At 50.3% G+C, this 23671-nt stretch overlaps 4 protein-coding genes; 2 read left to right on the forward strand and 2 right to left on the reverse strand.

Moving 5' to 3' along the window:
• Positions 1-233: 233 nt before the first annotated feature.
• RCC_00289 (uncharacterized protein) lies at positions 234-2501 on the forward strand (the record flags this gene model as incomplete). XM_023765441.1 has 3 exons in its annotated part: positions 234-543; positions 602-2386; positions 2452-2501. 3 exons carry the CDS (start codon positions 234-236, stop codon positions 2499-2501), a joined length of 2145 nt encoding a protein of 714 aa, XP_023621209.1.
• A 1230-nt stretch (positions 2502-3731) lies between these two features.
• RCC_00290 (uncharacterized protein) lies at positions 3732-4471 on the forward strand (the record flags this gene model as incomplete). XM_023765442.1 has 4 exons in its annotated part: positions 3732-3825; positions 3928-4277; positions 4334-4412; positions 4467-4471. 4 exons carry the CDS (start codon positions 3732-3734, stop codon positions 4469-4471), a joined length of 528 nt encoding a protein of 175 aa, XP_023621210.1.
• Positions 4472-4710: 239 nt separating this feature from the next.
• Positions 4711-6099, reverse strand: RCC_00291 (related to thioredoxin reductase; the record flags this gene model as incomplete). XM_023765443.1 has 4 exons in its annotated part: positions 4711-4935; positions 4986-5457; positions 5522-5786; positions 5859-6099. 4 exons carry the CDS (start codon positions 6097-6099, stop codon positions 4711-4713), a joined length of 1203 nt encoding a protein of 400 aa, XP_023621211.1.
• Positions 6100-6705: 606 nt separating this feature from the next.
• Positions 6706-23404, reverse strand: RCC_00292 (related to non-ribosomal peptide synthetase modules and related proteins; the record flags this gene model as incomplete). XM_023765444.1 has 8 exons in its annotated part: positions 6706-9251; positions 9305-9324; positions 9389-12752; positions 12820-15669; positions 15758-19201; positions 19262-22164; positions 22440-22819; positions 22880-23404. 8 exons carry the CDS (start codon positions 23402-23404, stop codon positions 6706-6708), a joined length of 16032 nt encoding a protein of 5343 aa, XP_023621212.1.
• Between the last annotated feature and the right edge of the window lie 267 nt (positions 23405-23671).

Raw genomic sequence — 23671 nt, forward strand, 5'->3', positions numbered from 1 at the left:
CACCAACCTCTACGACACCGCAATCCTCATTCTCACGCTCTTCGTCGACATCTTCAAGACCAGCTCAAAGTGTGCGGTTCCGTAGCGTCGACGATGTTCGCATAGTTCAACGGCATGATGCAGATCTAAGTGGCAAAACGCGGCCGAACCCTCAACAACACACCGCGGCGACTTCGACGCGAATTTATCCTCTACAATCACAATCCCCGCTACCAGTGGGCAACCAGTCTATGATGTATCGCATGGGTGCGATTGTCTTCTTGCTGGTCGCTATCGTGCCACTCCTGCATAGCACTTCCTTCTTTGGCCATGCYTCCATGCCCATGCGGCCAGTTAGTGGAGGATTCATTCCCGAGCGTCCTAATGGTATAGTACTGGATCGAAGACAGAGTGACAGTCCCACGGCCGTGTGCAAAAGATGGGCTCAAATGAGTACTGTTGTGAACGGCACTCTTTACCTATACGGCGGCCAGGCTACTGAAACGGAAAGCCAGAAGACAGATACTTGGAACAATAACTTCCTGAGCTTGGATCTGACGGAAAGTGAGTATATCATGATGAATGCATGCATGCATTTTCGAGCCTTGACTGACCTTCTTAGGCTGGCAAATCAGTACTCCACGCTTGACTGGCCTTCCTCAACCCTCTGGCCCACCAAACATCAGTCTCGGTGCACTTTGGAATTCATACGACTCTCTATTCGTCTACGGTGGCCAATTCTCCGATTCCCCGCCCGAGGAACCTTCAGCGTTTTCTCTCTGGGAGTATGACATTGCGGAATCTGTCTGGAACGAGCACTCCGATCCCGTCACATCCAAAGGAGTGAGTGCTCCTAGCGATGGGGACAAGGTACAGCGCGCTGCCGAGGGTGCTGCAGTTAGTGTGCCGTCGCTGGGGAAAGCCTTTTATTTTGGTGGCCATCTCGATGGGTATACCACCGAAGGCTGGTCTCAAAGCATCGCCAGAGTCTACCTGCAGAGTCTGCTCGAGTACACCTTCCCGGGGTATGCAAACCCTCAAGTTGATGCCCTTCATTCAAGCGATGCTCCAGCCGAAGGAATCTACAGAAATATCACAGAGGGAGGTCTGCAAGCCGAAGCTGGTTTTACTAAACGTGCCGACGGACTGCTCATCTACGTACCTGGGTTTGGAGATGATGGCATTCTCGTCGCACTGGCAGGTGGTACGAACGAAAGCTACACTCAGATGAACACTGTGAATGTTTACGACATTGCCAAATCCTCGTGGTATACGCAAGCGACCAGCGGCGAGACTCCAAACATCAGAGTCAACCCATGTGCTGCCGCTGTGGCTGCTCCCGATGGCTCATCTACTAACATCTACATGTTTGCCGGACAGAATCTGATTCCCTACGGTAACCAGACACAATACGATGATATGTGGATTCTTACTTTGCCGGCTTTTGCCTGGATCAAAGTCGACCAGACTGGACAATCAGTACCGCAAGGAAGGGCTGGGGCTACTTGCAACGCTTGGGACGGTCAGATGATCATGGTTGGAGGCTATACCGGACCGAATACATTAAGTTGTGAGACGCCAGGAATTTACGTTTATGACATGAGCAATCTCCAGTGGGTCAATCAGTTCACTGCAATTTCTGGAACCAGCTCGCCGGATACGACTGCTGCTTTGGCCGCGGATGGCAGCAACTCCGACGCATCGAACAACCCGCTCAATCAACAGCCCGCCCAACGGTTCAACGAGACCTCAGTTGGTGGATTGCAAGGCTCGTACGGCTACCAAGTCCCCGATCCCGTGATTAGCGTTGTAGGAGGAGGAAGAACAGGTGGAGCTACAATTACCGGACCGATAAACAGTGCGACCGCCGGACCACTTTCCACCGGCAAGCCCATCACGTATACCGTAACCAACTCGACGAACAATGGTGCGAACAGCAATAATGGCAATGGAGGTAATTCGGGTCCCAACATCGGCGCTATTGTGGCAGGGACAATTGCTGGCGTGCTCTTCATCGTCGCTTGCTACCTTGCATTCTGTGCATATGTGTACAGAAGGCAATTACAGCTCTACAAGAGACATGTAGAAATGAGCCAAGCCCAAGCCCGTGGAGAGAAAATGCCCGCCATCCCCGGATTACTCTCTACCCATGCCTCGACTGGAAAGAAGACTCCCAGTGATTCAAGCTATATGCGTGGCGAGGGCCACAATGATTCCCCATGGCTGACCACTACCACGACGAGCGAGGGCAGGTCAAGTCATCATCGAAGTGACAGTGGTGGAGCCAGTGCCAAGGCGACGACTGGTACAGGAGCTCCTGGAGGTTATGCAAGTTTGAGAAGGAATAGTGAGGCTAGCGATGGAGCTGATGAGGATCTTTTGGCTGGTAGAGAGCCCACGTTTGTTGGTGAGTACCTTACTTCCTGTTTTTGATGGTGTCGAGGTGAACATGGCTGACATTTTCTTTTCCAGGTGTTATGTTGAATCCAAGGAGATCTTTGCGTGTGATAAACAGAGATTAGCGGCACGAAGTTACTACTAATGTGTAAGACTATAGAAACCGGCAATGGCATACTTACTTAATAGTAATGAAACTCGAAACATGTCTTGGCGCGTCCTCCATGTGTCCGAGCACTTTCGTCATCTTGATGCAAAAGTTCATCGATGCAAAGCTCCAGGCATCAACTTGGATATCCATTGCTAACCTGGCCAACAATTAACACCGACATAGCTTGCCATGCCAGCTGGACTGAGTGACAAGTCTGACCATTCGTCACTCTACAACAAAATCCAATCGAAAAAAGATGAAACACACGGAAAGAGAGCCGTCATTCTCAAGATCTCTGTGAATTACTTAGATCGGTAGGTAAGGTATCTCTGCTGGAAGACTCTTGCTTTCATCAGACAAAAGTTAAATTTGAGCCAAGAGCTGTCTGCTGTAAGTTATCCACATGAAACCTTTAACTCCTAGATGGAAGGAGTTTCATCAGCTTGGATCAACGAAGTTCAATCATGGCCAAGGGAATCAATCCATGGATGTATGTACGTCAGATGTGGCGAAGCAGCAGCAGCAGCAGCCAAGGATACTTTACTTTACAAGGATACAAGCATTCACTTTTAGAAAACTTAACCTTTATAAACCAAAAAACACAGCCTGGCACAGCATGGATCATAGAATGGACAACACATTAGCTGCAACAATACCATCTTACACCTGGGCCTTCATCACACCAGCAAGCACATCTTCGATGAAAACTACAATAAAGAGAGATCCCTAGAAATCTTCGATCACCGGCCACGATCTCATTCATATATATATCTATCCATAAAGAAGCGAGGAACCTTGGCCGCACATACCTCAAGGTATTGGCATGGAAGCCAGCACTCATGCAAGTTGCAAAGAAGCTTGCTCCTAGCTATGGCGTGTCATCGTCGCATGTCAACTTTTTTTGACCTCCCCCCCTCTCCCTGTGCTGCTGCTGCTGAACATTACGACAACAACTCTTGGCTTTCGCGGGGATCATCATCATGCCATGTCACCGCTACATTATTGGAGACAAGAAGTGGTTTTTATATGGGGTGATTTACATAAGGCAAGTTTGTATTCCACTTTCCTTCCCATCTACTTTGCTCTTCCCATCTACCTTGCCTTTCCCAATCTATTCTTCGGCCTCCCATCTCAACTACTTCTTCCCATTACTTCCAAACACATCCAATCAATCAATAACAATACCTCTCGAAAAAAAAAGAAAATGGCAATCAAAGGCGGTTTCCTCCGCCTACTCCTAATCCTCACCTACTTCACAGCATTCTGCTGCGCAGCAATAATCACAGGTGTCTTCGCATGTAAGCTCCTTCCTTCCCTTCCCTTCCCTCCTTCCCTCCCTCCCTTCCCTCCTCCTCACCCCCTCACAAACCCAAAGAAACTAACAAATCCCCAAAACGCAGGGTTCACCTTCCTCCAAACCTCTTCAGAAAAAAACCTCGCCTCCCTAATAATAGGCGCCCTAGCCATGCTCTACACCTCAATCCAAACTCTCTTCGTCTGCTGCACAGCAGGAATCACTTTCTTCGCTATAATTTCTATTATTCTGGATGTGGTTTTCATGGGAGGTATGATGGCTGTTGCGATTATTAATCGGAGTGCTGTGGATGGGGAGTGTGAAGGAAGGGGWGGGGGTCGAGAGGCTTATTATAGGTATGGTGGTGGCGGTGGTGGTGGAAGGGGAAGAGGAGACGACGAGGATGTTGGATGTGAAGTTTACAAGACTGCTTTTGCGGTTGCTATTTTGGGGATTGTGAGTTATGATTTGGGAGTTTTGGGTGTTGGTTGAGGCTGATTTTTTCTTGCCAGTTCATGTTTCTTGCTGCTGCTATTACGCAGATGCTTGTCCGGAGGAGGAGGAGAGAACGGAGGGCGCCTGTTACTAAGGGTATGGTTTTGTGAGTCTCTGGTATATCGCTCCATGGCTGATGTTAAATTGCAGTGTAACGGCCAATTATACGATGTTCATGGCATGCCAAACGGCCAGGAAGAGAAATGACTTTGGAGAGATTTGGCATTCGACGATGATTACGACGCGACGAGTGCAACTCCCTTCACGTCTGGAGATAGGTCGAGCATAAAGCCCGGTGCTGAATGCTCAGAATGATGTGTAACGATTTGAAGTAATTGCGAGGAGTTGTTGGTCTGTAGGTCCGCTATAGGAATAGTGTGTGCAAAGTGACAATTCAAGCCTTCATCTGCTCATACTCTCCAGCATCCAAAACGTCGTCAGGTCCATTGACTTGAGCCCACAACGCGCGCTCCGAAAGATCGGCCCTCCGCGATAAACTAGAAATCTCACTAAGAGCATTTTCAGTCTCGAGCTTGACATGAAGCGACACCACCGCTCTCTTTCCCGACCACATCGCGTGGGGAACGTTGGTGCTGTTGTCAAGATTGCAATCTCCGACCTAGTCGTTGTCAGTCGCAAGAACTCCAATCCAATATTTGCTTCACCTACAACGTAAATGCCAGGTACGTTTGAAATCATCCCCTTGTTCATATCAGCGTCGAGTTTTCCACCGTAGACTGCGACGCCCGTCTGTTCGCCGAGCTTGGACCGTTGCTCGCTGGGATAATTCGTAATGAAAGCACTTCTGTTCGTGGGAGGTCCATTTTCGAAGTTGACTTGAAACAAGTCATACTCAGGGTGAGTCGCTTTGCTGGGATCCTCATTGAAGTTTGAGCCATCGCGGAGTCGTTCAAGAGAGGTAATGGTACGGTTCTCAATGGTGATATTGTGAAGATCAAGCCATTTGTCCCACTTTGGTAGCTTCTTGWCAACGATGGCTCGCTGTTCCGGAGTATTTGTTCCGTTCACGAAAAGTATAATGTCCGTGTTGAGGCTAAGGACCTCCAGGGGAGTGTTTCCCGAGCTACCCAGGGGACCAAGGACGCCCAGCGGCTGGTCTGCATGTTCATGGCCATCGCACCTAGAAATTGAAGGAAACACTGGTTAGCGGTGTCTCGAACAACAACAAGAAGTGGTCAAATTACCACGGGCACCAGTAGATTCCCTGTCCAAAATTCTCCGCAATGCCAGGAGTAGAAGGAAAAATGTCGCGAAGCCCCGTCGCAATGATAATCTTCCTCGCAGTCACACTTGACGAGGTGCCATTTTCGTGGTGAGAAGTGACTTTGAAATAGGTGTTGTTGTTGGCTTGCGGCTCAATCTTATCCACAGTTCCGTTGGTGAGGTGAACAGTATCATACTCGGCTATCTGTTGTCTGGCACGCCACCGAAAGTATGCTGGAGTAACGCCTTGCACAGTAGTCAGTCAGTCAAGCTTATCTTTTTAATCTTGTGTCTGTCTGATTCGACAGTCGAACATACCATCATATCCGATCACATCGTGCACACGTCGAGTGACTTGGTTTCGATAGTCGCCGGAATCGATGAGGAGAGCGTTTCTTCGTACGCGGCCAAGAGCAGAGGCTGCAGAGAGTCCTGCAGGACCTCCTCCCACCACAACTGCATCCCAATCCGCCTCGACTGCAGGCTTGAAAGTGGGAGGAGCGGCAGCAGCAAGCCAGATGAGAGCCGGAATGGCCAGAACAGAACCGCTGAACTTCATCGCGTCTCGGATGGTGAGTCAAGCTTGTGATATACTTGGCGAGGATAAAATCGAGTGGAAGATGTGTTGAGCCGGAAATATGTTGCACTACACTGTTGATGATGAAGGTTTCACCTGCCTACTTACGACTCGCAAATGCAGGGATTCTTTGGCCTGCTCTGGCCGGGTCTCGGGAATCGGGGCAAGAACAAACCTTCATGAAACTCCGCAAGGGGCGGTTGCCAAGATCTAGGTAGTTCTTGATGAAGGAGTCGCGTTCTATTTCCGCCATCGACTAAGACTTCATTGATCCTCAAAGATGAATTCGATCATTAATTCCGCCTGGAGATGTCCTCGGCCACGAGTAAACCATTGGTGCTCAGAGCCATTGTTTCTGTCTTCTGAAGCGTTCTCTAGCCTGATGATCGGCCGCTAGAAGAAGTAACATTGCGTGTGATTCATTCCTTCCTTCCGGATTGACGGGCATTACTTTACTTCATGCCGACGATCATTCAGTCAGCAGCAAGAGGCCTGACTGACTTTGCCTTTGAGTCTCCGCTGACTACCTTCTGATGAATTGGAGGTGCTCCAACCACTCGAATTGACGCAGTGCAACGCTGCATCACTTCAACGTTGGCCGGCTGTTACACCATCACGGCATTTTCCGAAATCGGCCAATATCTTCTGCAATCGTCCAAGAACAGCATCTGCCGTAGCTCTCGAAATAAGCTGCAGATTTCCCTCGAATTCAAGCTCCAATTGACCATTTTGTTGGGGAGTGGCATAGATCTCCGGTCGATTCCGTGGAAGAACATCCCTTTCAAAGAATGATACTTTGCTAGGAGACTCCAGAAAAGTGAACGAATCTTCTTGCTCCTGCTGAAAAGCCGTCCGCCATCCAAAATCCTCTTCCTGCCAATTGGTTGCCCGGTGGATGATTTCCACCATCCCTGCTGCCTCGTGCTTGGAATCTTCTATGAAGCGAGCCTGCATATCCTGCGCAATCTCAAGAAGTGTATCGTCTGGGCGGACTGTATGTCTGATTGGGACTTCGGTGAGTAGAGGTCCAACTGTATGCTGCAGACTGCTCGGTAACATTGATCGCCCTGTGACGAGTCGTCCAAATACTACGTCCCGTTGGCCGAAATGTTGCGAGAATGCCAGAGCGCAGGCAGCGTGGAATATTGTGGCAGGCGAAATATCTCCACATTGACTGATGGTTGGCATGGGGGCGATCTTCTTGGAGATTAGAAGTCGATCCGTAGTCGAATAACCACTCTTCGTCGCAGAGGAGGACGTCGCACTCCAACCGGGATATTTCGAACCGTCGAGCTTTGCAGACCAATATTTGTAGGTTTCCTGCTTTCTTGAACTGTTGAAAGACATGACGTCTGCAAACGACGGAGGGCTGGGCAGGCTATCTGTTGTGTAGAATTGAGACAGCGTTTGGAGCACGAGTCCGAAACTGAAACCATCAAACTGAGCATGAGAAAGTCTGAAAATCAGTTTGTGCTGGCCATCTGAGCATTTGACAGCCATGAACCGGACAAAGGATGCCCCGAGATTACGTGGACGAAGTAAGTCTTGCTCGCAAGCAGACTTCACCGCATCGACTGATTGTCCCTCCTCAGTCTCGATGAGATCAAAGGGCGGAGAGAGCTCTGATAAGACGACCTGCCAGTATTGATCATCGAGCGAAACGAAAACGGTGCGCAGTATTTCGAAATGCTGCACGAGCTTCGCGCAAGCATGTCGTAAACGTTGAAAGTCGACGTTTGATGGGAGATCCAGGATCCAGTGCGGCCATCTGCTAGGTGGGTCCTGCAAAGCGTCTTCGATGGCTTGTTTTTGAAAGTCGGTGGCAGGAAGCACATTTTCTAGTTTCTGATCGATATCATGAAGTAGTAGATGCTGCACACACTCTTCCAAGAATTCCTTCAGATGAGGGTGGCGTAGAAGCGAGAATGGTTGATGGCGAATGTGTTCTTCCTCCACATGCCCTATCTCTCTTGCGACCAATGCAAGATTTTCCAGCTTTGCATTGGAAAAGACATCAGCAACTGTGATTCGGATATTTTGACGTCTGGCAGCAGCGACGAGCTGCATCGCAGCGATACTCTCTCCTCCAATCCTCATGAAGCTAGATCCACGACTGATTGATGATATGTCGATGCCGAGTACATTGGACCAGAGAGCCGCCATACGCTTTTCCATGCTAGATTCCGGAGGACGACTGATGCTGCCGCCTGCTGATTGGAAACTCGCAATGCTCTCGAGAGTATATCGACTTCCAATCTCACGTAGAGCACGCCTGTCGGTTTTACTGGTCGTCGTCATGGGAATCGCATCCACAGGAATCCAAGCTCCGGGTACCATGTATCGTGGGACGATTTCTGCCAGTCGCTCCTCGACACCTTCGATGGTTGCTCCAAGGTGTTCGGGTCTGGTGACGACGAATATGGCGAGAAGTGGAGATTCAGTGCCTGCGGGAATGATAATCTCTGCCGCTGCACCAATTCCCAGCGGGAGAAATTGCGCGACGTGGAACTCGACCTCCGTGAGTTCAATACGCTGACCCCTGAGTTTCACGAGCGCATCCTTGCGTCCTACAAAATCGAGCGTTCCATCCGAATTCTGCTTCAACAGATCTCCGGTTTTGTAGAGTCTCCCGCGTCGACCAGGATGATCAGGTGCACCTTGCAGAAGCCAAGGAGGATCATGGATGAAAGCCGCATCTGTCTTGTCCTTGGCTTCAAAGTACTCTCTTGCTACACTCGGCCCCTCAATCATAAGCTCCCCAACAGTTCCTATGGCTGCCAGTCGATCAGGGCAGCCAGGAATAACCAGCCAAGTTCTACCGCCGAATGAATGACCTACATGACCGTTCCGGCTTGAAGGAGTCAAATCGACTATAGATAGTGCCTGGGCGTTTTCTGCGGGTCCATAGATCCCTATGACAGCCTCCGTCTGTTTCCAGCGGGCGATTTCTGCCGAGCGAATCGGTTCTCCACCCATGGCTAGAGTCTTGATTCCGGGCATGGTGGATGGATCAAGAGATGCGGCAACTGAAGGTGTGAAGTACACGTAATCGGCCTGCATTCGGTTGAGAGATGCGGCTATGTCGTTGCGCCTTTCGTGTTCTGATGGAATGCACAGTGTGGCTCCATGGATGACTGGCTATTCATTAGCTTGCAAAAGGAGAAACTTCGAAGGAGATGTAACTCACGCGTGTGAAGTAAATTCGACCTACGATAATAACAGAACAGGTCAGTCTAGTTCCTTTCGCATACGAGTCGATATAGTGACTTACCATTGCACGTCAAAACTAAGGCTCACCCAATCAAAAACTCGTGTACCCTTCTTGACACGCAAAGCATCATCTTGATGAATAGCAGCCGATGCGAAATTGGCATGGGTGGTGACGATACCCTTGGGAGTTCCAGTAGATCCACTTGTGAAAACAATATACAGGACATCCAATGGCGATACTTTCGGCCAGAGGACAGACGGGATGGAGGCATTCCAATCACTTTCCCTACTGACAGTGATGACTTGGGCCGTAGTAGATAATCTCCTCGCCAAATCTTCATGGCAAATCGAAGAAATGAGAATAGAGGGATGTAACTGCTCAACGATAGCGCGTAAACGACCCTCAGGTTGCGATGCATCCATCGAAACAGCAGCTGATCCAGCTTTGAAAACTGCGAGAGCTGAGACGGGCATCCATACACTCTTGGAGAAGCAAAGTGGGATGACATGTCCTGGTCCAGCCCCACAAGTCATGAGTTTCGAGGCGAGGCGATTAGAGTAATGCTCCAATTCTTCATATGTAAGATCACCGTCCCATGCGCAGATGGCTGCCGCATTTGGATCTCGTTGGGCTGTGGTTGTAATCATCTGATGAATACATTCATTCACCTGCGGTTCCACTTCGGCGTTCCAGTTCCAGAGTTGCCTGATGTCTTGAGAGCTGATTGCTTCGATGTCACCCACGCGACGTGTTCCTTGAGAGGAAATCTGTCGCAGGATAGTCTCTAGTTGAGCTGCCATTCGCTTTACCTGAGCTGCATCGATAACGTTTGAGTCGAAGCTAAACTCCAAATCAATGTGGTTTGGGCCTTTGAGCTGGCACAGAACCATGAGAGCGTGCGGATTAAAAGTGTCCAGCCCGCTGAGAGAGGACTGTAATTCAGAGCGACGAGCAAAAAGGCTCTCGGCTTTGGTAGATTCATCCTGAACTCTGCGAGGAGGTTGAATGACTAGCAGAGTGTTGTATTGCATAGTCCCGCTGATATCTCGAACGGCTGACATGTCGCTGTGCTCATACGGGATCATCTGAATGGCCTGAAGTTGAATACTCTTGAGGAGCTCTTCTACGGTAGAGTTCGGGTCGCAGCGGATTCTTATGGGCAGAGCAGCGATTAATGGCGCGATCATCTGATCAATTCCACTCACAGGTGCCTGCCTACCAGTGACAAGAGCCCCAAAGACGACATCGTTTGCATCTGTGTATCTTGCTGTCAAGATTGCCCAAGCACATCGTAGAGCTGCTGACGGTGTTGCATCCTCTGGCCATCKGATGTCTCGGAAACTAGCCTGTACCGCGCAATCGGCTCGGGGATGATGGTCAGGGCTTGGAAGCGATGGGAATGGTGTGGCCTCGCAGTCGAGGAACTGCTCGGTCCAGAATTGTGCAGAAATCTCGCGATCAAGATTCGTGATTTGGGCAATGAAAGCCTGGAATGGTGGAGACCGAACACCAGACAACTCATGGCCCCCAGCGTATACTGTTGCGACCTGATCGAGTAATAGATTCAGGGACGCTCCATCGTGTACAGCATGCGACTGCGTCAGGATACAGCTCGTCTTCTTACTCTGGGCGTCCTCCAGAATAGCCATACGAGTTAGGCGCTGCGCAAGGCCCATCAAGCGAGAAGCATCGTCCGCCAGGACTTCTTCGACACTCTTGTAGTAACTCCATGAGAGTGGTTCGGTAATCTGGACCTGTACCAGTCCTTCCCCATCGATGTGGATCACCCGGTTGCGCAGTATGGGTGCATATTCTTTACTGACGACTTCCMAAGCTTCCTTAAGTCGTGATAAATCAACATCATCTCTCAACTCCAATGCAATACGCGCAACGTAATCGCCTGGTCTTTGCGATGTGACTGCTAGGAGGCCCTGTTGAACAGCAGTAGTCGGGTAAATATCTTCGATGGTCGCTTCGCTGACATTGCACAGATCTGCGGCTTCTCTGATGCTGCTCTTCGATCGTGAGGGGTCCTTGAGGAGCGCGAAGGGCTTTGGTATGTTGTCAGAGCTTGACGTGTCGACTTCCACAGTCTTCATGGCACGGGCCATTTCTGAAAGCACTGGGGCTTTGAGTATGTCCACTACAGATAACGAGTATCCTTTACGGCGAGCGAGAGCAGATAGCTGCATTGCTGAAATCGAGTCACCTGAGAGGCGAATAAAGCTGCTGCTGGAAGTGATGTCGTCCGAGGCCATTCCCAGGACCTGGGACCAAAGACCTTGTAGCATCATCTCAGAATGCGTGAGAGGCGACGTTTTACTGGTAGGAACATCCTGGCGCTTGAGTTGTTCGAGGGAGAGATTCGCACCTAGCTCTCTCAGAGCTTTCCGATTCGCCTTACCTCCAGCAGTTTGCGGGATATCAGGAACCAGAAGATATGAACCAGGAACCATGTATCCTGGAACTTGCTGCTCCAACTTGAAGTTAAGATCATCCATGAATTTCTCGAGAGCCGCTTGCTGAGTTTCATCGACCTGCAAGAAAGCGACCAGCACGGGTCGTTGTGTGACCTTTGGTGTTATGACTTCAGCAACCAGATCAATGATCGTGAAGTGCTCGCTCAGGATTGTTCGAACGTGATGTTCCACTGCCGAAAGCTCGATTCTTTGCCCTCTTATCTTTGTCTGGAGATCTTTTCTTCCGATGAAATCAAGGGTGCCATTCGATCGTAACCGAACAAGATCACCAGTCCTGTAGACTTGGCCGAGTCGTCCTTGATTACCAGGACCCCCAGACTGTAGCCATTCGGGGCTATTCAGAAACGAGCCAGCAGTCCTTTCCGGGTCTCCATAGTAGCCCAAGCCAACGAGGCTACCTTCGAGGAACAGCTCGCCAATGTGACCAACCCCAGAAAGCCGATTTCCGGATCTGTCTACAACCCAAGCGGTCTGGCCAACAGCTCTCCCAAGAGAAATGGTCCGTGGTACAGGATTGGGGACTTTCCAAGACGTCGCCCATGCCGTGCACTCACAAGGTCCATAGACGACATGACATGTCGTCGTAGACGAAACCCAGGGTACCAGATCGTCCCTGGACACTTGTTCCCCGCCAAAGTAAACGTTTCGCATCGTAGGTATCAGACTCGGATCGATGATGCGCGCTGTAGTAGGCGTGAGGAAAATTTCTGTGGACTGGAAGTCGCGAATGCTTTCTGTCAGTCGATCTCTGCGCTCCTCTTCTGATGGCACGCAAAGGGTGCCGCCGTTCGTCAAACAGTGAACCATGGTGAAGTGCGCTGCATCGAAAGCGTAGCTGGAGAAATCGTAGAATCGGGATGTCTTGCCAAGCTGTAAAATGTGACTCTGCTGTTCTGAAGCAGTGCAGAAGTTAGAGTGGCTCAGCATGCATAGTTTGGGAACTCCTGTTACAGGAAAATATGTCAGCCATGTTCGTCCAAAATCCACTCTGTTGGTATACAATTGACTCACCGGTAGATCCACTCGTTGGTATAACGAACAGCAAGTCTGAGGGCTCGACACGCGGAAGTATAGCCGCTTTCACATGAGTGTAAGAATAAAGGTCGCCCAGCACCACAACTTTCGAGAACAGTCGTGCACAAAGTGCTTCGTTGACTGAAGACGACAATATGACCATAGGCTCGACCTGCTGAAGAATGGACTTAAGACGAGCTTCCGGCTGGGAACAGTCGAGCATAAGGACAGCGCCACCAGCTTTCATCACGCTCAAACATGCAACGGTGTTGAACTTGCTCTTTTCAAAGCAGAGAGGCACTACCGTATTCCTCACAACCCCGAGCTCAATCAGACGGTGAGCAATACCAGTCGAGAGATGGTCCAGTTGGCTGTATGTGAGATCTCCGTCCCAGGCAGAGATGGCCAAATCGTCAGGCTGGCGCAGCGCAACTTCGGTGATCATGGCATGTACTGCTGTCTGGCTTGCTGGGACAAGTTCCTGATTCCATTCCCGGATCTGCTCTAGTTCATTCAATGGAACGACATCGACCTCGGAGACCTTAGATATGAGGTCTAGTTCGTTCAACTGTCGTAAGGTTTTCTCAAATTGCCGGGAAAAGTGCGCGATTGTCGCGGAGTCAATCATATTCTCATCGAAGCTGAACTGCAAACTTAATCCGCCGGCATCGTTGGGCTTTTGTCTCTGTAGGGTACAAACTAGCATCAACCCATAGATATTGAAACCAGAAAAGGTGTTGGAATCGGCCTTGGAATGTTCTAGCTCAGGGACAAAGCATGAGCTCGCAGACATATCGATCTCTTCCGGCTGAATGACAATAGCGGACTGGAATTGGCACGCCTGTCGCACTTCCTCGCTCACTTGGCGGATCCTCGAAATTCCTGTTTGCTCGAATTTGATAGAGTCTGTCTCGTTCTTCTGGATACTTGTCAGGAGAGACCCGATCGTCGTTTCACCAGCCTCATAGTTGACCCTCACAGGTATTGTCGAAATGGTCGGTCCAGCAATGCGTTCGATGCCGGGGACTGCTGCTTTACGGCCCGAGACTATGGTTCCGAAAACGAAATCAGAGGAGTCTGTGTACTTCATAGCCACCAAAGAGAAGGCAKCTCGAATCAAAGTGGAACTGGTGCAGCCATCTGTCCTCCATGGCATATCACTGATTGTATGTGTGTATCCGGATGCGGGTCTAGGGGAGTATCCTTCACTCGGCAATGCTGGCCATGATGGTGCCTCCAAGTGTTGGAATTGATCTTTCCAGAAGCTTGTCTCCTCTTCTTTGTCAGTGGCGAGCATGTGTGCGATGAAAGAGGCGAAAGGTTCTAGCGGCACCTCTCTTTCGCCAAGATAACGCTGCTCGAGCGCCTCACGCAGCATGATCAAAGTGGTTCCGTCGTAGATACTGTGGTGCATTTCCAGGCAGAATTGCACCAACTGTCCCTGCGATCCATCGTCAGGGCGCAAAAGTCCAAAGCGAGCAAGTGGAGTGCCCAGTCCGATCGGATTCTCCTGTCCCTCGCGTATGAATTGATCAAGTGTCGTGGCAGGGGACCATTGAGTGGCACCTTTTACCACAGCTTGCAAAAGTCCACGCTCGGGACAGTCGATGATTCGTGTTCGAAGGATAGATGTTGCCTCAACAACTCCATCCCATGCAGTCTTGAATCGAGCAATATCTATTCCAGGTGCGATGGTGAGTACATTCAGACCGATGTAGAATCCGGGCATCTTCACCGTCAGAGCCAGAAGTCCTTCCTGGAGTGGAGTGCACGGATACATATCCTCTAGACTGGAAGCATCTACGCCCAAGATTGACGCCGCATCTCTCCGTGCTTCAATGGCGTTGATGTCCGAATCCAGCAGTGCGAAAGGGGCTGTCGACGCAATGTCGGTCACACCCGTGCTCTTCATACATTTCGCCATGTCCTTCAGCAGAGGGAAGCGAAATATGTCGGCTACAGTCAGAGAAAGACCTTGTCGCTGGGCGAGGCCAACCATTCGCATGGCTTGTACTGAGTCAGCAATGCGTAGGAAGTTGTCATTCCTGGAAATATTCTCAATTTCCAACCGCAGCACTTGTGCCCAAAGCGATTGTAATGCTCGCTCTGCAGTATCGCGAGGACTCTCGTGGCGTTGCACCTCTTCTCTCGGGGGTTCAAAAGCGCAGCCCAACTCCCGCAGCCGAAGGCGGTTGACTTTCCCTGTCGCAGTCAATGGCAGAGTTTCGAGTGGTATGTATAAATTTGGAATTGCAAAAGACGGTAGAACAGCCTCAAGGTCCTGACGTAGTGTCGTGAAATCGGCTTGTGAGGCATCTCCGGCGGAAAATGATGGGCTGGCGATATATGCCGCGAGATGAACGACCTCACTTCCTGAGTGAGAGACGGTATCGACCACTACTTGCACATCCTCGATCAAAGGAAGCAGTCGTCGAATATGGTGCTCCACTTCGTTTGGAGAAACGAGTTGTCCTCTAATCTTCAACGAAGAGTCTTTTCGGCCCTTGAAGACGAGCATTCCTTCCGAGTTGAAGCAAGCAAGGTCGCCAGTACGGTAGACCCGTCCATGTCTTCCCGCAAATCCTTCATGACCTCGGGTCAAAAACGGTGGGCTGCTCAGAAAGCGATTCTCCGGAGCCCCTGGTCCAAGATATCCAATAGCGCAAGCAGGGCCTTCGAGGACAATCTCGCCAGGTGCGCCACGCGCAACCAATGTCAGACTTTCATGATCCGAAGGGTCGACAAGCCAGCATCGTGTCGAATAACTGGAATCGGTCTCGCCGATGGCACCACTTTGCCATTTACTGAATACTGTGCAAAATGTTCCTGGGCTACATTCACATGGTCCTGTTTGTGGCTCATCAGCTCATGTACTAACAACATAGAATGGAACTTCGCCACAACGATCAAGAAAAGCCAGCACGCATCAACTTACCATACCAATTCACGATTCTTCGTCCCTGCCACAGATCAACTGTCTCTTGAACCAAAGCCTCCCCAGCGAATACGATCGTAGCCAAGTCCGAGACTTCATCCGGGCGAAGAAGCTTAGAAGCAGAGGGGGTTAGTATAACAAAATTGCTTTCGAAACGTCGCATAGCAGAACTCATGCTATTGTGTAGTTCTTCTTGAGCAGCGATACAAAGTCGACCACCATAGACCAGTGTCGCCATCATTTCAATTGTGCAAACGTCAAAGTCGTGACTGCAGAATGAGAAAAGCCGAGAGTCCTGATCCAGTCCTGTGGCATGTTTCATGGCTACGACATTCGCCGCGAGAGTGGTATTGCTCCATAGAATTACCTTGGGCTCGCCCGTGGAACCACTGGATACAAGAATCGCGGCAGCAGAATTCATCTTGACGGGTGGTAGGCGTGGAGTGGATATTGCCTTCATAGACACAAGTTCTTCTGGTGTGAAAGTACGCAGCAGGGGGCTCACGTCTTTGTACCTCTCCTCCGTCGCAATGGCCAGTACTGTCGGGACGTTCTTGAGGATTCTACGGAGTCTTTCTATCGGCACGGAGGTGGACTGCAGCATCATTGTACCCGCAGCTTTCAAGACGGCAAGCTGCAAAATCGCCGTCCATCTACTTCGCTCCAGGGATAAAAGGACCACAGAGCCTGGCGTCACCCCTAGGGTAATGAGCTTTCGCGCAAGGACTGTTGACAGTTCTTCCACTTCTTGATAGGTGAATTGGCCATCCCAAGCATCGATGGCTACCTCTGTCGGCCGGTTCAACGCTTGTAAAGAGATCAAGTCGTGCACTCGACTGGTTGGTTCGTCCGGTGGGGTCATGTTCTGCGTCCAGAAGAAGTCGAGATCCTGCGGACTTGCAACTTGGATGTCACCTAGCCTGGTGGGTMGATCTGAACAAAGTTGACGGACTACTGTCTCGAACTGAGCTGTTAGAAGTTCAACTTGAGCGGTTGGCATGACCCCTCGGTCATAGCTTATAGTCAACTCAAGGCCAGATTTGTTYGGCACGCAAACCAACATCATTGCGTAGGTATTGAACGGGTCCRTGCCTTGGGTCTCCACGCTGGCCGCCCAAGTTCGTGCCTTGAACAAGTAGCTATCATGATCCAGGCTGCTACCTTCTGCAATCGGCTGTACGACCAGTAAAGATTGGAAAAGCGACCGCCGCCTATCTTCTACGAGCGCTTGTATCTTCTGCAAGCCATATTGTTCATGAGGAACCATATCGGCAGCTTCTTGTTGTATGCGCAGTAGAAATTCCTGCAGATCCTCGTTCACGTCAAGAGAGACTGCGACGGGCACTGTCGAAACCGTCGGGCCTCCGACTCGATCGACACCAATCACATCAGCCTGTCTTCCACTCACTGTTGCTCCAAAGACAACATGAGGAGACATTGTATACTGTGATGTAAGCCGGGCCCACGCAGCGCGGAGAATAGTTGAAGGGGTGATACCAAGACGAGGCCAGGGCAGATCGACTGTATGCGTGAGGCGCTGGTCTGCTTGGGGCGTGTACGTTGGCGATGGAAGTACCGGAAATTGCTGAAGCTCGCTGTTTGACAAATGATTCTTCCAGTATGTTGCACTGGAGTCTGGATCGCTTTGCGTGAGATACTTGATGAAACTCTGATACGGAGTGACTTCTGGTAGTGTCACTTGCTGGTAGAAGGCTTGTAACGTGTCGAGAATCATGGGCAGAGAGCTTCCGTCGTATAAACAATGGTGTATGGTGAGCACAAAGTACTGTTGCCCCACGACAGCAGCGCGACATAGCTCGGTTCCTAGGCCCATCGATCTGCTCTCATCGAGAAGCAGGTATTCCTGAACATCGTCCGCATCGTACATGGGCAGAGTCGTGAGCACGACCTGCACCAAGTCACCAGCATAGTCTATGATCCTTGTCCGTAGGATTGGCAGCCTATCAACTGTAGCTAGCCATGCAGCCTTTAAACGATCGGGGTCTATATTGGTCTGAAGTTCCAGAATGCTGCGTGATATATACTGGCCGGCGTTCTTGGCAGTCATGGAAAGAAGACCCGCCTGGAGTGAAGATGTGGGGTATATGTCGATAATTTGGGAGGGTAGAACTTGACAAGCCCCAGCGGCATATTCACGGGCATCAGTAGCGCACGTGTCTTTCGGAAGAAGAGAGAAAGGAGACACGTCGGTGTCAATCGCTTCAGATCCCGGCTGGGCAGCCATTGCCAGATCGCACAGCTTTGGAAACTGAAAAATCATGGCAGCAGTGAGTTTAAGACGTAGACCGTGGTCCCTCGCCATTGAAACAAGGCGAATGGCAGAAATCGAATCTCCGCCAAGACGGAAGAAGTGATCATTTGCAGAGATCGCTTCTTGGTCGATGCCAATCACGATCGACCATAGATGCTGCAGCCATCGCTCGGCCGCCGTTGAAGGAGCTCTGGCTTCGGTTCGATTGGGTTGCATTTTCAGCAATTCCCCAAGTGTTGAGGAACTCCCAAGCTTACGGAGTTTCCTCCTATCAGTCTTTCCCGTTGGTCCGATGGGGATGTCCACGAGTGGATAGTAGAGCCTAGGAATCTGATATGATGGCAATGTTGTCGAAAGACACTCCTCAAGCCGTTCTGCTGGGAATGCAGTCTTCAAGATTTCGAAGATGTCTGCTTCTGACGAGGAGCTCGCTGGACCGACGAAAAGAACAAGCATCGCGGAGTCGCTGTTGAGTGGTGTGATGATGTCGACCACCACTCGAGCCTCGAAAATATCATTGACAATCGATTGTGCTTGTGCTTCCACTTCATCAATACGGATCCGCTGTCCTCTCAACTTCTGTAGCGAATCTTCTTTGCGGCCTCGGAAGATAATATTGCCAGCCWCATCGTACATTCCATAGTCTCCAGTGCGATAAAGCTTAGTGACCTCGCCGGGGATGAGCTCGGACTGGATAAAGGCGCTCTGATCCGCATCCTCTCCAATGTATCCATCGGATAGGACACCGCCTTCAACACAAATCTCCCCAACACTACCAATTGGTGCGAGCAAGCCTGGATTCCGTGGATCAACAAGCCAAGCACGGCCATAGTTTGAGCTGCGGCCAATACCTGCGGGAGTTGCACCTTTGACACAAGTGAAAGTCGCAACTGATGCCTCTGCGGGTCCGTACCAATTGAAGAGCGAGTCGACGCGATCGATCCATTTCGCTGATGTCTCAGTCGTAAGCTTCTCTCCGGCAAATACCAACGTGCGGATGTTCGGAACAGGATCAAGTAGCYCGGAGACAGAGGGAGTAAGACACAGCCAGTTGGCTCCCGACTCATTGATCGCATTAGTGAGGTGATTGATTCTGTCGAATTCAGTAGGGATGTAAAGACACGCTCCAATCGACAAAGCGGCGAAAGTCTCGACGTGAGCTACATCGAAATCTGGCCCAGAAGGATATAATTAGCGAGCACTGGACAGGATCGCCTCATGCAATAACATACCGTACGCAGCAAATTGAAAGATCTTGCTTTGCGATCTTAGACCGAATGATTCGGCTGCGGCGTATGCGTTGCTGGACAAGGTCAAGTGACTCCATCGTATGCCTTTCGGCTTCCCAGTGCTTCCAGAAGTGAATAAACACAGAGCAGGCGCCGAAAGCTCTATCTCTGGTAATTGGATCTGATCATCATGCACCACTTCAGAGGCCTCTTGTAGTGTCGCAATAGAGACAGTCTCAAGCAAACCATCAAACAAAGCGAGATTCGTGATGGCAATCCTTGGCTTCAGGGAGGTGACGATGGTACCGGCACGCTCAGAGGACGTCGATGAGGCCATGGGCAGCGCCACAACACCGGCCTGCATAATTCCCAACATGGCCACTGGGAAATAGGCGGACTTATCCAAGCAAATGGGAACAATCTCGCCAGCCGTCACACCTAGACGAAGCAGGCTTCTTGCGAATGCTGCTGCAAGAGTTGTCAGCTCTTTGTATGTTACTTCGATCGATCCAGAGATTGCAACTCTATCTGGGTCTTTTGAGGCATTCTCAATGAGAGTGCTCATGATGGTTCTTGACGCGAGTTTCGTTGGCGCACTATTCCAGCTGAGAATCTGCTGCATATCATGCGGGCCGACCAGTGTCAAATCTCTTATTCTTTTCTGATTGCACATTCCAGAGCACATCTGCCGCAGAAGATGCTCGAGCTGTTGAGTGAATCTTGTACACTGTGTCTCGGTGATACAAGCCGAGTCGAAGTTGATGTCCAGAGAAACTCCACTTTCGTCGTAAAAGCATTGTATCATCATAGCGTAAGAATTGAAGACACCTTGTGCAGTGCTTTCATCTCCATGCACTGAAAGTGTTCGGGGGGATCGAAACAATCCGCTCTGCCCTTCCTCTACCTGTTGCCGCGGCTGTACGACGAGCAAAAGCTGAAACTGGCTCGCTTCTTCGCTTCCAACAGCTCGGTGTATGTGCTGCAACCCGTACTGCTCATGCTCGCCAATTTCAACCATCTGAGTCTGCATTTGCTCCAGCAACTCAAGCAATATACAGTCCCAATTAATCTTCACCCTTACCGGGTTGGTAGCTGCCGTAATACCAAGCATATTTTCAATGCCTGGCAATGCGACCTGCCTACCACTAGTCGTGGCGCCATAGAGAACATCGTCTGAATTCGTGTATGATGCTATCAAGATCGCCAAGGCGCCTCTTATGATTGTGGAAGGGGTAGTGGTGCTCTTGGGCCAGGCCATATCGGAGATTGCATGCTCCAAATCCATCTTCGTTCCCGGAGAAGCTTTTGGCGGGAACATCGTAGCATCCACACCACTCAGTTGCTTTCGCCAGAAGTCTGCAGATTGTTCTGATCTTGCGGCAAGCACATGGCGAACAAATCTCTGGTATGGAACTGACGGTACAATTGGAGTGTCGGAACGATAAACCGCATCGACGGCATCAAGAATGAGCGGACGACTCCATCCATCGAAAATGGAATGATGCAATTCCAGGACGAATATTCTTTTCCCTTCCAGGTTAGAAGTGTCAATTCGGCAGAGCGGAGTTCCCAGCCCAATGGGGTTCTCACAAACTGCTGATCCAATTTGCGAGAGGCTTGAGTTGACCACGACTTGCACTAGACCCTCGCCGACCAGAGATATTATCCTTGTGCGAAGTACGGGCTGGCGATTCAACACCGTCTCCCAAGCTTGTCGGAATCTTTCCAGATCGACTGACTCTGGTAGAGTGTATGCCGTCTTCAGCACATAACCGCTCGCATCATGAATTGTCGAAGCTAGAATCCCTTCCTGAATTGGCGTGCATGGAAAGACGTCCTCCACATGCGTAAACTCGATGCCGCATAGTCTCGCCGCTTCCGTGCGGACTTCATCCTCGGTGGCTGATCCGCTCAACAGGGAGAATGGCGCAATGAGAGACTCGTCTCCGGTGGAGTTGCACGTTATATGGGCGGTTTCTGCCAGTTGCGATAAAGATCCAGTCCGGAAGGCGTTTGCGAAGGTGATGGCGAGATTCTCCCGTCTTGCTGCAGCAACCATTCGCATGGCAGATATTGAGTCGCCTCCAAGGCCGAGGAAGCTATCAGTCGTGCTGATATTCAGAGCACTGGTTCCCAGAACAGTTGCCCAAATCTGTAGCAACTTTTCCTCGATCTCTGTTGCAGGTTGATGGCGAGCAGACCGTGGCAAGATTGTGTACTGCTGCTCGAGCAGCTCTTCAAAAGACATGGATGCAGCCATATCTCTCAGTTTCCGTCTATCAGTCTTTCCAGTAGAAGCTTTGGGGATCTCGTTTATGGGAATCATCAGCTGGGGGATCATGAAGCCTGGCAAAACGTCTGGTAACTTTTGGCGCATTGCATCCAACAGTGGCTTGATGCGGTCACGCTCGCCTTCAGAAACCCGCACAAATAGAGTCAAAGTATGGTCTGAGGCTCCCTTGGGTTTAACAACATCCACAAGAACTGGCAGCTGCTCGCCAAGAATCAACGAACAGTGATGCTGCACATCTCCAAGCTCAACACGCTGGCCACGGATCTTGCGCTGATTGTCGTCATCTTTTCGTCCAACAAACAGTAACTTTCCATCCGGCTTGTATTTGAAAAGGTCTCCAGTCTTGTACAGCCTTCCGCTACGACCTAACCAAGCAGGGTTGTCAATGAACGCTGCCGTAGTCTTCGCTGGATCTCCCAGATAGCCTTGACCCACCATGGGCGATTCCAGGAGTAGCTCTCCGGTTTCACCGATGGCCATCAATTTGGAGTCGTCATTTGGATCAACTATCCAAGTACAAAATCCGACTCCTCTGCCAACATCGGGACGATCTTGCGCCGTTGAATCCAGGACGCTAAAGGCGCACTTGAATGTAGTTTCGGTTGGTCCGTACCTGGCCGCAATGGATCAGCCTATGCACGATATTCTACTCGATTCGACAGTGCTGTTGAGATGACGATCGGCTGTTATCAGATGCAATCAAATGGGCACCTCCACCATGGCAAGATCCACTCTATACCACCATTCATGCTATTATGATAGTCGTATTATGAAGACAGCATCATAAGTGGATAAAGTATCCTCCTGCCTTGGTATAAACCCTCTCTTGGCCGCCATGGACTTGTGAATGTTGACATTACGAAATTTGGCCGCGCCACGAGTACTTACGTATTCAGCAATCGAACCTGACCCGCAAAACGCGCAATATTCTCCCGATAAGGAATCTCTCCGCTCATAAGTACAGTCTTAAGTGAAGGCGGAATAGCCAGAAGCGTCCGTAAGACCGTCGGTGTGACATTGATCAATGATGTCTTTGTAGTATCGATGGCAGAGAAAAGGTCCTCTAACATGTCCTGCTCACCTTGGATGCAGAGACATCCACCAGCGCATAGCGTGTGGAAAAAGTTACTCCAGGACACATCGAAGCTGTATGGCGCAAAGTCCAGCACACGAGAATCTTTCTTGAACCCCAGAAGCTTGCCTTGGTGGTGGACGGAACTTCTGACGTTGGAGTGGCTTATTTGTGCGCCCTTTGGTACGCCAGTTGTCTGTTAGGCGGACTGTTAGTAGATGCTTTGAGATCACTCATTTTCTGGTTTTAGACTTACTCCGGATGTGAACGAGATGTAAACGATATCGGATGGGGATACGCTCGGGAGACTGCCAGATGTTGGTCCAGTGGCGAGTAAGTCGTCGTCTAATATCAGTACATCTGCGTTGCTGAGAAGCGCTGCACGCTCTGCATTCTTTTTTGATGAAATGATGATCTTCGGTTTGGTTTGATTCACAATAGTCCGGAGCCTTTCGAGAGGATGGCTGGCATCGAGGGCTATTGCAGCTGAGCCAGTTTTGATGATAGCAAGCTGTGCGATAGGAGTCCATTTGCTTTTCTCAAAGTACAGCGGAACGTTTGATCGTAGTGTTACGCCGAGCTGAACGAGGCGACATGCAAGGGTATTTGACAGCGTGTCAAGCTGGGAGTATGTAAAATCGCCATCCCACGCGTTGATAGCGTATGCATCCGGCTGTCGATGTGCAATACTTGATATGAGTTCGTGTACGCAACCGTTGATGGATTCGGGCACTGATTGATTCCATTCCCGAATTCTGGTCTCTTGTTCAGTGTCAGGCATGATGCGAGAGGGCCGATGTGTTGATTGATCCGTTTATTCGAATAACTGTGACTGACAACTTTTCGTTAAAGTTAAACTGCGTTCAAGTTAGACTGCGCTCCAATTAGTGCTGCTCCTCGCAATTAATGGTGTTGGGAGGCACTTCTCAGATCAGAGGCGAAACAAATGACATGCACAGCACCTTCACGCAGAGGGTAAAATTAGACCAACAAGGGCCAGGTTGGCAATCTCAACCCACGACCACTTATTGGTGTACTTGAGGATATG

The sequence above is a fragment of the Ramularia collo-cygni genome (genome assembly GCF_900074925.1).
Source record: "Ramularia collo-cygni strain URUG2 genome assembly, contig: RCC_scaffold01, whole genome shotgun sequence".
In the NCBI taxonomy this organism is placed as follows: Eukaryota; Fungi; Ascomycota; class Dothideomycetes; order Mycosphaerellales; family Mycosphaerellaceae; genus Ramularia; species Ramularia collo-cygni.